The 14,264-nt window shown below is 37.9% G+C and overlaps 1 protein-coding gene across 1 annotated transcript in view; it reads left to right on the top strand.

The window, feature by feature from the left end:
• The first annotated feature begins 1,457 nt into the window (after window positions 1-1,457).
• LOC149944180 (uncharacterized) overlaps window positions 1,458-14,264 on the top strand; it is a 35,544-nt gene continuing 22,737 nt past the window's right edge. The window contains exon 1 of the mRNA XM_090175119.1: window positions 1,458-2,902. Coding sequence (XP_090031245.1) covers window positions 1,624-2,902 — 1,279 coding nt within the window. The 5' untranslated portion in view covers window positions 1,458-1,623. The remainder of the gene's footprint in view (window positions 2,903-14,264) is intronic.

The following is a 14,264-nucleotide window of genomic DNA, read 5'->3' on the forward strand; positions in this document are numbered from 1 at the left end:
GGAAATAGTAAATTTCCAATAATCTCTTTGAATAGAAAAGACCCAAATTAATAACTAACACCAGAAGTTTATAGTATATATCTTACGAGAGAAGTACCATCTAAGCCACGAAAATTAAACTTTTACCTTCAAAGGCTTGACGCGGATTCCGTTGGGTACGAATTTCCCGCCCAATCGCAGATGTTGTAAAATGTAGAAATTACACCGCGAAGGGATATTAACCTATCGATAAAGCATATTTTCCCGATGAAATAGTATTAAAAAATTGAATATATATTTTTTCTTTCCAAACGTTTTTTGAAATATCAACGGGAGCTTGCGTAGGCACATGTTTCGAGCGAAAAACATTATCAAGATATCTAGGTAGATGCATACTTATCTCGTAGGAATATGTTATATATACTTCTGCTAACACGAATTCGAGAAATATGAACAAAACAAATGGAATTTGATTAATTTAGAAGGCGATCGATTCAATAATCTCTTCGAATTGAAACGACACAAATTTAATACCGAAGACGGTTTCGAGAAATATCAACAAAACTTTAATTGAATTTAAAAGTAAATTTTGGGCCCAAAGAAAACTGGCAAACAAATTTCCTCGCGTCTTATTTTAATACATATGTTTACTTCAATTTTAATCTCATTTTTGGGGCCGTATCTAAAAGATAGATTCCCACGAGAATTTCGTCCACTTTTACCGGTTTATAAAATATAATAAAAGTCCATTTCGTTCTCATTCTTAATATAATTTGTCCGTTACGAAGCGAAATCGCTGAACTGCGGATTGGATGTTTGCACGCCCTCGCAGAGTGCTCCCCGGGGCCTTTTCTGCCGCCAGCGTACCCTTTTCAGAATACATCGACGAGACCGGGAACCTTTTAAAATATTCAGAGAATTCAGGTCCGCTCTTTAACAACGCTACGGGTTTTTTTTTAATCTCTCTAGCGTATTGCGAAATATCCAAACAAGATATTTCAACCGGCGCAGCTAGACTGGAGCTTTTTACATCCCTGTCCGGAATGACCCTCGTAGGCTGTCTTCCCCTCTAGTCTCCATCGCGGGGTTTCTTCCCTTACCAGCGGCCCCAAACTCTTCCTCCGGGCGCGCTCGCGGGGGTGACGTTGACGTTCTTCTCATCTTGATCTTCTGGCTTTTGTTTCGCCCCCCCTCAGCCTCAACCTCCGGATATCTCGTTTATTAAGGCGAGCGTCCTCGCCGCGGAATCGGGCGTCGACTGTACCCCTATTAAGGCGTTTATTCGTAATGTAAAGTCGGGGTTGGGAGAGACTGGCGAGTAGGGTAGCGGCGGAGGTTTCCATCTATCTCTAAGCTACCGGCGCGCCACCTTTATCTGGCTGTAGGAAACTGTCGAGAGTGGCGGGAAGGAGGCGGGGGAGGTAGCAGTCGTTGGAAGAGAAAAACGCGTCGGATTCTTATATAGATCGCGAGTGGGCATCGGGCTAGAAGCAGCGCCGCTCCTCCGCGCTCAAGACGTCTCCTCCGTCGCTCCGATCGTCGTCATAGTAACGGAGAGTCCCGACGATATTTCAACGAGCCCTATTCTCGCGGGTTTGCGTTTTGCCGAGTGAAATTGTTCGTTTAAAAGGGTAATTGTCGAGAATGCGGTTTTCGCTCGTGTTGTTAGTTTGTTTCGCGGCGGTGAACTGTCGGCCCAATCCGTCGGGTTTCAGATGTCCCCGAAAGGAGTCGATCTCGCCCTGTACTTGCAAAGAATTGCACGCCTTCAGCTACGTCCGATGCGCGGCTCAAAACGACACGGCCGTCATCCAGCGAGCTCTCGGTAGTAAATTCGGATGCAAAATTCCGTGGTTGCGACTGACCGGGAATAACTTGACCGACTTGGGTCCAGCCGCTTTCGCCAATATCAGCGTCTCACGATTACTGGTCAACGGGTCCAATATCAGCGGTTCCAGCGAAGACGCATTCGTCGGTCAAGAAAATTTGGATTTCTTAGTCCTGCAAAATGACGGTTTCGTTAAGACGCCGAAAGCTCTCCTCGCGAAACTACCGCGTTTGAAGACCTTCAGTTTGGCCAACAACGAGATTGAGGTCATCGAGAAAGGAGATTTCACCGTTCATCCGGTGTTGGCGCATTTGGTGCTGAGCGGGAATAAAATCCTGCGCTTGGAGAAGGATTCCTTCCCGACGTCGCTACGAACTTTGGCTCTGTCCGACAATAAACTGACCACTTTAAACGGCACCGTTCTACCGCTGACCAAAATCGAATGGCTGCTGGCCGGGGACAATCACCTGGCTTCCATCGACGGCCAATTGGACGGTTTGACCAAACTGCAGCTGCTCAATTTGGCCGGAAACTCGCTGACGGAACTGGGCTTCTCCTTCGAAGATCTCTCCGATTTGAGAGTGCTGAACTTGGCTTTTAATCAACTCAAGAGTCTCGGTAACCATTTCTCGGGATTGAATCACTTGAAACACTTGAATCTGTCCGGAAACCGGATATCCGGCGGATTATCGGGCGACGAGTTCTCCAACCTGACTCACTTGCAACTCTTGGATTTATCCAATAACGGGATCGTCTCTCTGGGTGACGCCATGATGCCCATGAAGAGCCTGTTGAGCCTCAACCTGTCCCTCAACAGTCTGACGGCGCTGCCTCACGAAGAGTTGAAGTGGCTCCGCAATTTGCGCGACTTGGACGTTTCCCACAACCGACTGATCACCCTGGACGACAACTTCGGTCGCGACCTTTCCAAGATGGTCAGTTTGATTCTGGCCGACAACCATCTGGAGTCGCTGCACGGCTGCCTGAAGCATTTGCACGACCTGCAAGAGTTGGATTTGAGCTTCAATCATTTAACTTCCTTGGAACGTCACGATATTCCCAGCACGGGTCGCCTACACCACGTTAGACTCTCTGGTAAGTCTTCTTTCCTTTATCTTATCTTTGGACCGCCCACTTTTCAACGACTCCAGAATCAAAACAATAATTGACCTTCGCGTACAGTTTGATACCAAAACGTGAACACTAGATTGGCGATTAGGGATGAAAACTGCTAAATAGGAACAACACGTTTTTTAAAAGGATGTAAACTATTTCTTACGAAATATCGAGTATTCCTTGGTTGACTTTTACACTGTGGTTATCCGTATATTTGTATTTCTGTTTCACTTAGATTTAATATAGGTATAAATAATCAGATGTATTTATGTTTAGAGATAGTGCTCGGCATTCGATTCATTTTTATCCATGAATAAAATAAGCTCGGCGATATTTAAATAATATTTATTTAAATAACCAATAGTTGAATAAAAATTTTAAAATGTTTAAATAATCGAAAGTGAATAAGCCTATTATTTAAATAAAACAAACAATTATTTAAATAAATACCACTTTGATTCAAATAAATGCTTGGTTGCGTAAAAAACATAATTAAATAAGTCAAAATGATATTCTTTTTACCAACGTTTTTAAAATAAATCGGACAATTTGTGGATAATGAATAAACAATTCCGAGCACTATTTAGAGAGAAGTATCAATTTTAGGGCTACGCGATTAGTGGCTTTAGGCAATCGAGTCGTTTATCGAGTATCAAATTTTTTTACATTGAGCATTCGAGTCGAGTAATATTGAAGTCGAGTCTAGTAATCGAGTACTTGATTAAGGGGAAACTTTCTCTTATTCGAGTCGAGTAACTAAAAACAACTTCGAGTAATATTTTTAACGAGTCGGGTTATGGAGTACTTGATTAGGAGCTGGTTTTATTCGAGTAATTAGGAAATTAAATTTAAAAGGAGAATAAAGTAACTTTCAATTTAAATGAACCACAGTTTCCACAACTTTGTAAGTACCGTTTATTGCCCCCTAAAAAGTTGTAAAAACCCCTCTTTGAAACTTTAAAGCATATTCGAGTAATCGGATACCCGAATATGCATTTTTTTAGTACTCGGTAATTGACGACCTCAAAAAAGGGCAAGTGCTCGTTGATGTTCGAGTACTCGCACAGCCCTAATCAATTTATACTATTTAAATGTAGGCTAGACAAGGATTCCGTTAGCCGCTAATTTCCCACAAAGGTGTACACCGCAACATTGCTACAAAATTTACCGAATCTATTTCTTCGCTTAAAGGTGTAAAATGTAAAAATGACACCGCGTAGTGATATTTACCTATTGATAAACCATATCAATGTATGACGGTCACTAAAATTTCTTCCCAAACGTGTTTTGATTAATTAAAACTTGTTCCAAACATTTAAATTATTGCCGATTTTGTTCGTGCGTAATGTAGACCTATATGAGATATGAAATTTCGCAAAAGGAGACGTTGCCCTACGAATTCAATTTGCCATGGCAACCGAAAATGTTTTTGACCACCTAAAACAAAAATATTTTTTTTTCCTTATTTTACCTAAAATTTCCAATTTACCCAAATCAGAAGTAAATGAACCGAAGTTATCGAAACAACACTCAGAATCGGAGGGCGTGTTCCTTATGAAAATGATAATAAAATCGAGTCAAATAAAAGCTAATTTCCATCCCCGTCCTTTGACGCGATAAATGGCACTTGGGAATTGTGGGTATAGCTATTTCTATGTATAAAAAATAGTTTCATAAAAACCAAAACGTTTTTTTTTCGGCCTAGGAGCGCGCAAAATATCAAATTCGAGGTAAAAATGTAACTTCATAAGGAAAACGCCTCCAACATGGGGAGTATAGTAGTCTGATAACTTCGGTTCATTTACTTCTGCCCAAACTTGATGAAATTTACCTGAATGTGGTCCAAATTACCCATTTCGTGATTCTTAATTTTTTCAAATTGAGATTTTTTGTTTTAAGTGGTCAAAAACATTTTCGGTGGCCATGGCAATTCGAATGGGTAGTTCAACGTCTCCTTTTGAGAAATTTCATATCTCATATAGGTCTACAATATTACGCTTGACTTTGAACCAAATCGCTCATAAACACCTCGGGCAAATTGACCTGATGAAGAACTATACGTTTCGAAAGTTCTATATATTTTAAGACGTTTAATTAGATTTTAATAGTAAATGATTTCTAAGAAAACTTGTCTGATTTTTATCTCCAAATGTCAATTTCTTCCGTGGAAGATATGGTAACTTGAGATGTACGATCCATATTTCGCTTACGAAATATTTAATCTATATTCTAGAATGGATTGAAAACGCAACTCAATTTATATGATATTTAGGTTTTCACATTCCATTTTGATATATTACACACGAGACTCGGAACAAATTTTCCTTATTTGAATAACGACCGTTAATCTTTTACGCAACGTGTTAAATTATAATTAATTGACGTATCGGAAAATTAGTTTTTCCCTCCCAATAAATCGATGAGAGCCGTCAAGCGAGACTATCATTAAGAAGCTGAGTTTACCGACATCAATCTTCCGTTCAGAATGTGACGGACCAACTCTGCTTTGGAAATTGCTATTTTACCCAGTGCTACAATCCTTTGCGCGAGGTATCGTTTTCGAGAGAAGAGAACAAGGTGATCTTTATTAGAAAACGGATAACTCTATAGTCTGTACAGAGTGTTTCAATTTGATCGACCATCAATATTTTCTCGAAGATTCTAGAAAGTTTTATTTTAAGTTTACATTAATAATGTATTTATTTATACCATAAGTAACATAATAAAATAAGGATGATACTTCCTATAGTTTTAATGGTAATTTATTGACCGAACCTTTTTACGACTTGGACTCGCACTCGAACTAACAAGGAGACGACCAGAGGTGATTTTCATCGATTTTGTTTAAATTCGGTGGATAAGTAACTGGAAATTTCCCAAACGGAAAAGTTTCGACGGGCTTTAATTTTGCCATGGCAACCAAAAATGTTTTTGATAACTTAAAATCTACTTTTCCCTATTGAAATTAGCAGATTTGATAAAAATTGTACCACTTAAAACAAAAAATCTCCATTTAAAAACGCATGGGATTTTCTCGGTGAAAATTTTAATTCATTTTTGAAAATCACGAAATGGGTAATTTGGACCACATTTAGGTACATTTCATAAAATTTGGCTAAATAGGCCGAATATTATCCTACGAGGAGACTTCCCATCAGTACTTCCCCCGCGTAAACCCGCGAAAAAGAGGATTTCTCTGATTGGTCGGAATTTACGGCCAACTTCGACGATTTGTTTTGCAGTCTAACGAATTCGCAATTCGCGAATCGGCAAGTTTGAAGCGATGGATTCTCCAAAGAAAAGTTTTGTTAATTTTTTTGATAAATGTAAATTAAATAACATTTAAATAAAACAGCAAACAGATCCTCCAATTCCAATTAGACGATTCATTTGATATTTTTAACTTATAATTTACGTGTTTATCATAAGAAACGTTCGCGTAAGGCCACGATTCTTGCTAAGGCTTATGTTTCCCACAAAAATACTGCAGCAGACGAAATTTGTTTTTAACGTTTTTTATAGTTTTGATATCTGTACATAGATGGCGCTGCTGTTGAACATACGTCACAGACTTACTTCCCCTTCCTACCCCCTTTCCGAAATCCTCTAGTAGTGAGGGAAAGAGAACAACTTAGGCGAAATAGTTTTATTGGCTTATTGGAACATTTTTGGGGTAACATAAGGAAATAAAATCTTATTTTTGATTTAAGTGGTCAAAAACATTTTCGGTTGCCATGGCTAATCGAATGGGTAGTGCAACGTCTCCTTTTGGGAGATTTCATATCTTATATAGGTCTACATTACACCCGACTTTGAACAAAATCGACAATAAACACCTCGGAAAATCACTGAATGGAATATTTCCGGTTGGTCGGTTACCAAATTCGCCTGGCTAGCCAAAGAACCAACTACAATCATAAGACTATCAAGGCCCTCCCTAAGTTTGAAAAGAATGGGATTTTAAAGTAAGACCAATGACTGGCCAAACGGGCTTCATGAATCCACCTGGTTGGTTTAAAAATTGAAACATATGCGCAAATCCCCCAATGCATGCTACCGGATGTCAAGAGGTGGTATAGGTGGTAGGGGTGAGGAGGGTTTAAAGGATTTGATCTTTTTCTCCTCCAGGTAGCGTAGATTATATAATTTTTTCTCCCGCGCTTGTCTAGTGCTGAATACACGCGCCTTTATGCCCAATTCAAACTTAGGGGTAGAGCTCGGCGTTTGGATAAAAATTAACCACTTATTTTATTTTTATCCATAACCTACAATTATCCGAAAATATAAATTATTTTTGCATGTTAAATCGTTGTTTATCCATGGATAATATCCATAAATAAACAGTTAACCAAAATATTTAAGATTAATCGAAATTTTGTCAGTTAATTTATCTGTTACGCAGAGCTCTACTCAGGGGGCCGTTGATAGTCTTATGCTACAATCCATACCCAAGCCAAATCAATTCAACTAGGTTTGACATTCACTTTATAAACGATTTTTTTTCTTCATTGCTGGTTTAATTTTTCCAAATGCAAAAACGACACGTTGACGAATGTTGACGCAAAAATCTCGGTTAAGCTTGGTTTGCACTAGCGCGCGTAATAACGCGCCATTCAAATATGGAACGTATAATTGTTTTTACGCGCGTAAAAAAAATACACTATAACGCTCCCTAGTGAAAACTATGCTTTAGGCCTAACTTCATTTTTTCGCGTCGACGCAAAAAACCTCCGGTGGACCGACGGTAATATAAGCCTCGCACCTTAGATTCGCGCGCGTAGTCAATAGCGTTTACCCACTTCCTACCGAAACTCCGAAATAATTAGCTCCATAGTTACCATGGTAACCGACTATAGATAAGACTACGGCAATTGTGCATCATCAAAGTTGGCCGTGATCGGACAATACAGCCACTGATGGAGGCCGATTTTTTCGGAGGTCACGTGCCGAAAGTGGGGAAACGCTTCGTTACAAAATGGTCAATCGGAAAGTTCTCAGAATTCGAATCTAGGGTATGGACTCTTCGGACTTCTATGTTACCTTTGGTTGGATCTAACATAAAATTTTCGCGTTGACGTACAAAATCTACGTTGGGCCTGACACAAGTCGAACGCGTCGACGCAAAAAAATATCCGTTGGGCCTGACACAAGTTTCCACGTTGACGCAAAAAATCTCCGTTGGGTCTGGCACAAGTTTCCAAAAAATATCCGTTGGGTCTGACACAAGTTTCCACGTTGACGCAAAAAATCTCCGTTGTGCCTGACCCAAGTTTCCGCGTTGACGCCAAAAATATCCGTTGGGCCTGACACAAGTTTCCGCGTTGTCGCAAAAAATCTCCGTTATGTCTGACACAAGTTTCCGCGTTGACGCCTTGACCATCATGTGGAATATTTGGTCTTTTGAAAACTAACCCTTACAAGGACTATATAAACAGTAGCTTGCACATCTAGGATGCATCCTAGCGTATCGTTGAACGGTTTTATTGAGGCATCTATTGAATCTTTAATAACGGCCGCGAAAAATTATCTGATCGAGCAAATTGGAACACCCTGTACAGTGTGGTATTTGGAGCCTCAGTCCTGGGGAAAACCTCAAGTTACCATCAACGGAGTCAGTCGATTAATGTAATTATACGCGGCCCTGTGCCTGTGAAAATTGGGCGAAGGAACTTTCCAAAAGGCCGCACTTTGATCCTCGTTAACTTTTAGCCCCCGGGCCCCATTGCAGCCCGATGTGGCCCGCCTGAACCCCACTTCCCGGGCTGCTCTAATTAAAAGGCCGAAGCCTTTTCGCAATAAAAGTTTTATGAAAGCCCGATGCTCGTTAGTCGTTACGTTTTAGCGAAAGCCCAACCATCCAAATTACTCCACTTTTTGCCCCCATACTAAATTTAACTTTGTACCTATTCGACTCAGTCGTTATGTAGCAAATGTTTACGATTTTTCTATATTTCCACGATTAATTCTATTGATTTTATATTTTAACTAATAATTGGTACGCGATAATTAATTCCTTTTTTTAATCGCGCAAAATTAATTAAACGCCCATTTATGCGCGGAAAATTCTCATTTGCATATCATATATTGGCTCTTAATTTAAAACTAAAAATTAGGTTATTTCTGTCTGCAAAAGTTACATAAAGAAAACTTTTGCATAATTACCACTTTGGCATAATTATGCCACTTTTGCTACAAGTATAAGTAACGTAATAGCGATAAGTATGCCAATTAGTAAAAATTATTCACCGAACTGTTCAATAGGCCTTTCCATAAAATAAGCTTCGATTGCTGGACTGGTTTTTATGTAGCCTATTCGTCACGAAATATGTAAAAGTTCAGTTCAGTCTATACTTAAAAACAGGGTGCATCGTCGAATTTACCCTTATCATAATAATATAGAGCTATTCACAAGACCGACTGCATTACGTGTTTCGTCGCCGTTTTGCGTCCGCTTTCTAACGCGTCACACGTAGCCTTTGACAGCACCTCGCTAGGGGGAGATTTTCTTCTTTTGATGACGTCACTCCGGTACTAGCTCTCAGTAAAATATTCCCAAAAGTGACAGACTTATGGAACAATATTATAGACTTATGCCCTTATGTCCAGCGCTTTTCGTTGTGAGACGTCATCGATACGTCAGCAACATCAAAACAAGAAGGCCAAAGTTACTTTATAGAAAGGTCTATTAAGGTTTAGAAGGCTTAGATCAAAACAAGAAGGCCAAAGTTACTTTATAGAAAGGCCTATTAATTAGGCTTAGAAGGCTTAGATCAAAACAAGAAGGTCAAAGTTACTTTATAGAAAGGTCTATTAAGGTTTAGAAGGCTTAGATCAAAACAAGAAGGCCAAAGTTACTTTATAGAAAGGTCTATTAAGGTTTAGAAGGCTTAGATCAAAACAAGAAGGCCAAAGTTACTTTATAGAAAGGTCTATTAAGGTTTAGAAGGCTTAGTTCAAAACAAGAAGGCCAAAGTTACTTTATAGAAAGGTCTATTAATTAGGCTTAGAAGGCTTAGATCAAAACAAGAAGGTCAAAGTTACTTTATAGAAAGGTCTATTAAGGTTTAGAAGGCTTAGATCAAAACAAGAAGGCCAAAGTTACTTTATAGAAAGGTCTATTAAGGTTTAGAAGGCTTAGATCAAAACAAGAAGGCCAAAGTTACTTTATAGAAAGGTCTATTAATTAGGCTTAGAAGGCTTAGATCAAAACAAGAAGGTCAAAGTTACTTTATAGAAAGGTCTATTAAGGTTTAGAAGGCTTAGATCAAAACAAGAAGGCCAAAGTTACTTTATAGAAAGGTCTATTAAGGTTTAGAAGGCTTAGATCAAAACAAGAAGGCCAAAGTTACTTTATAGAAAGGTCTATTAAGGTTTAGAAGGCTTAGATCAAAACAAGAAGGCCAAAGTTACTTTATAGAAAGGTCTATTAATTAGGCTTAGAAGGCTTAGATCAAAACAAGAAGGTCAAAGTTACTTTATAGAAAGGTCTATTAAGGTTTAGAAGGCTTAGATCAAAACAAGAAGGCCAAAGTTACTTTATAGAAAGGTCTATTAAGGTTTAGAAGGCTTAGATCAAAACAAGAAGGCCAAAGTTACTTTATAGAAAGGTCTATTAATTAGGCTTAGAAGGCTTAGATCAAAACAAGAAGGTCAAAGTTACTTTATAGAAAGGTCTATTAAGGTTTAGAAGGCTTAGATCAAAACAAGAAGGCCAAAGTTACTTTATAGAAAGGTCTATTAAGGTTTAGAAGGCTTAGATCAAAACAAGAAGGCCAAAGTTACTTTATAGAAAGGTCTATTAAGGTTTAGAAGGCTTAGATCAAAACAAGAAGGCCAAAGTTACTTTATAGAAAGGTCTATTAAGGTTTAGAAGGCTTAGATCAAAACAAGAAGGCCAAAGTTACTTTATAGAAAGGTCTATTAAGGTTTAGAAGGCTTAGATCAAAACAAGAAGGCCAAAGTTACTTTAAAGAAAGGTCTATTAAGGTTTAGAAGGCTTAGATCAAAACAAGAAGGCCAAAGTTACTTTATAGAAAGGTCTATTAAGGTTTAGAAGGCTTAGATCAAAACAAGAAGGCCAAAGTTACTTTATAGAAAGGTCTATTAAGGTTTAGAAGGCTTAGATCAAAACAAGAAGGCCAAAGTTACTTTATAGAAAGGTCTATTAAGGTTTAGAAGGCTTAGATCAAAACAAGAAGGTCAAAGTTACTTTATAGATAGGTCTATTAATTAGGCTTAGAAGGCTTAGATCAAAACAAGAAGGTCAAAGTTACTTTATAGATAGGTCTATTAATTAGGCTTAGAAGGCTTAGATCAAAACAAGAAGGTCAAAGTTACTTTATAGAAAGGTCTATTAAGGTTTAGAAGGCTTAGATCAAAACAAGAAGGCCAAAGTTACTTTATAGAAAGGTCTATTAAGGTTTAGAAGGCTTAGATCAAAACAAGAAGGCCAAAGTTACTTTATAGATAGGTCTATTAATTAGGCTTAGAAGGCTTAGATCAAAACAAGAAGGTCAAAGTTACTTTATAGATAGGTCTATTAATTAGGCTTAGAAGGCTTAGATCAAAACAAGAAGGTCAAAGTTACTTTATAGATAGGTCTATTAATTAGGCTTAGAAGGCTTAGATCAAAACAAGAAGGCCAAAGTTACTTTATAGAAAGGTCTATTAAGGTTTAGAAGGCTTAGATCAAAACAAGAAGGCCAAAGTTACTTTATAGATAGGTCTATTAATTAGGCTTAGAAGGCTTAGATCAAAACAAGAAGGTCAAAGTTACTTTATAGAAAGGTCTATTAAGGTTTAGAAGGCTTAGATCAAAACAAGAAGGCCAAAGTTACTTTATAGAAAGGTCTATTAAGGTTTAGAAGGCTTAGATCAAAACAAGAAGGCCAAAGTTACTTTATAGAAAGGTCTATTAAGGTTTAGAAGGCTTAGATCAAAACAAGAAGGCCAAAGTTACTTTATAGAAAGGTCTATTAAGGTTTAGAAGGCTTAGATCAAAACAAGAAGGCCAAAGTTACTTTATAGAAAGGTCTATTAAGGTTTAGAAGGCTTAGATCAAAACAAGAAGGCCAAAGTTACTTTATAGAAAGGTCTATTAAGGTTTAGAAGGCTTAGATCAAAACAAGAAGGCCAAAGTTACTTTATAGATAGGTCTATTAATTAGGCTTAGAAGGCTTAGATCAAAACAAGAAGGTCAAAGTTACTTTATAGAAAGGTCTATTAAGGTTTAGAAGGCTTAGATCAAAACAAGAAGGCCAAAGTTACTTTATAGAAAGGTCTATTAAGGTTTAGAAGGCTTAGATCAAAACAAGAAGGCCAAAGTTACTTTATAGAAAGGTCTATTAAGGTTTAGAAGGCTTAGATCAAAACAAGAAGGCCAAAGTTACTTTATAGAAAGGTCTATTAAGGTTTAGAAGGCTTAGATCAAAACAAAGCCCTCTAGGATCAAAAATTTACTACTACCAAGGGCGATAACATGCTACCCAGTTCGGCTGCAAGTCCGAGTTGGAGCTGAACGAGAGTGTCGGTGTCGGAAAAGGTTTTTTAACAAAATTAGCATTTAAATAATAGAAAGTGTCATACTTATTGTTACTTACGATATATGGTATATATTTATATTGGTATAAATCCACACTTTGCGTTTATATCGTAACGTTAAAAACCAATTATAAAATAAAAAATTAATTTTCAAAAATATAAAAAATGTTACAAATCGAATTCATGCATTTATCTTTGTATAAATATTCAGTTGTCAAAAAGAAAATTTCAGGAAATATGTTTGACAATTTGGAAACAGATCGAAAATTATGAAATCCTGTGTGAAAGTAGTCTAAAAAGTTAGAAACCAGAACTAAAAAATATGGAAAATGGGTTTTCCAAATCGAATATCCACTGGGAAATCATCCTTGACAATCTTGAAATGAGAATGAGACTTTTAGATTAATTCAAAAATAAAGAGGTGAAAAATTTAAATCAACTTGATCTAATTTTAAAAACACAAGTGGCGGTCAAATTTACAACCTCAATTGGTCGGTCAGTGGCGGTCAATCAGGGAGTGTAATTTACAACCATAATTGTTGGTCAGTGGCGGTCAGTCAGGTGGTCAAATTTACAACCAAAATTGGCTGTCAGTGGTGGTCAATCAGGGAGTGTAATTTACAACCATAATTGTTGGTCAGTGGCGGTCAGTCAGGTGGTCAAATTTACAACCACAATTGGCTATCAGTGGCGGTCAATCAGGGAACGGCATTAACAATAACTTAGTAGTCATTGGGGGTCAGTCAGAGGGTGGCATTAACAACTACAAGTGGTGGTCGTTGGTTGTCAGTCAGGGGTTATAACCTTCTTTTGGGTATAGCTTTGACTGTAGAAAATATGTAATCAGCATCTGAAACTTTTCATAGACCTTCTCCAGGTTGATGGTACATAAAATCCAGTCATAAGATTCAAAATAATATTCGCCCTCGTTCCGAAGTGGGGAAAACCCTACAATAAAACAAGTCCCAATCCATTTAAGACCCCATAGCGAACCGGGTTTTGTCTAAAGCCTCTAATACCATTTTGATATCGAAAGTATGGCTTCGTAACACCAGCCATTTTTTCACCCGTATAAAAATTTCTAAATAAGGAACTTCGCAATCGATAGTAGAGAGTTTAAGCCAAAACTACGGTAGACTTTATTTTCAGTCGAACGTCGGAAATTCGGAACACTATGACAACGCTGCCAAGTAAAATTGACGAAACGTCTGTAAAACACCGCTAAAGCCTCGACGTTCCCTTTCGTAACGTCGTCTACTTAACCTCTCTATTATACGTGGCGGAATAACCCTACGAACGTCAGTCCCCGCACTGCGGTCGTATAAGAAAGAATAGCGGCTGGAAAATAAATATATGCCATTTTTCTTCCCACCACAGAAAACCTCGAAAAAAAATAAAAAATTTTATAAAATATTAAAACCATATTCCTCCTTTTCTTACGCCCTGTTTGGCCAAGGAGAAAAAATAACCAGTGATATTTCTAAGAAATAAAAATAAAGAGCTGGTTTCACTATGGTACTGGGGCAAAAAAAGGTTAGCAATGGGCGAAGGATCCCTAGTTGGGAAGTCAGTGGCTATGAATGTTTTATTCGCAAGATTCCTAAATCCCCCTCCCTTCCGTAAAGTTGGCGGCCTTCTACTACACCATTACGAATTCTGGGTCATTTCTTATTTACAGAAAAGTTGTTCTAGTGTAAGTTCCGCCTTTAGCTTTAAAAGTGTTTTGCTCAACTTTTTTTACTCGAAAAACGGAGCTAGGTAAAGTGTCGGTTATGTAAATAGTCCTGTAAAAGAGAAAACT

Source organism: Leiobunum rupestre, chromosome 5 (genome assembly GCF_980474605.1).
Source record: "Leiobunum rupestre chromosome 5, qqLeiRupe1.1.hap1, whole genome shotgun sequence".
Taxonomy (NCBI): domain Eukaryota; kingdom Metazoa; phylum Arthropoda; class Arachnida; order Opiliones; family Sclerosomatidae; genus Leiobunum; species Leiobunum rupestre.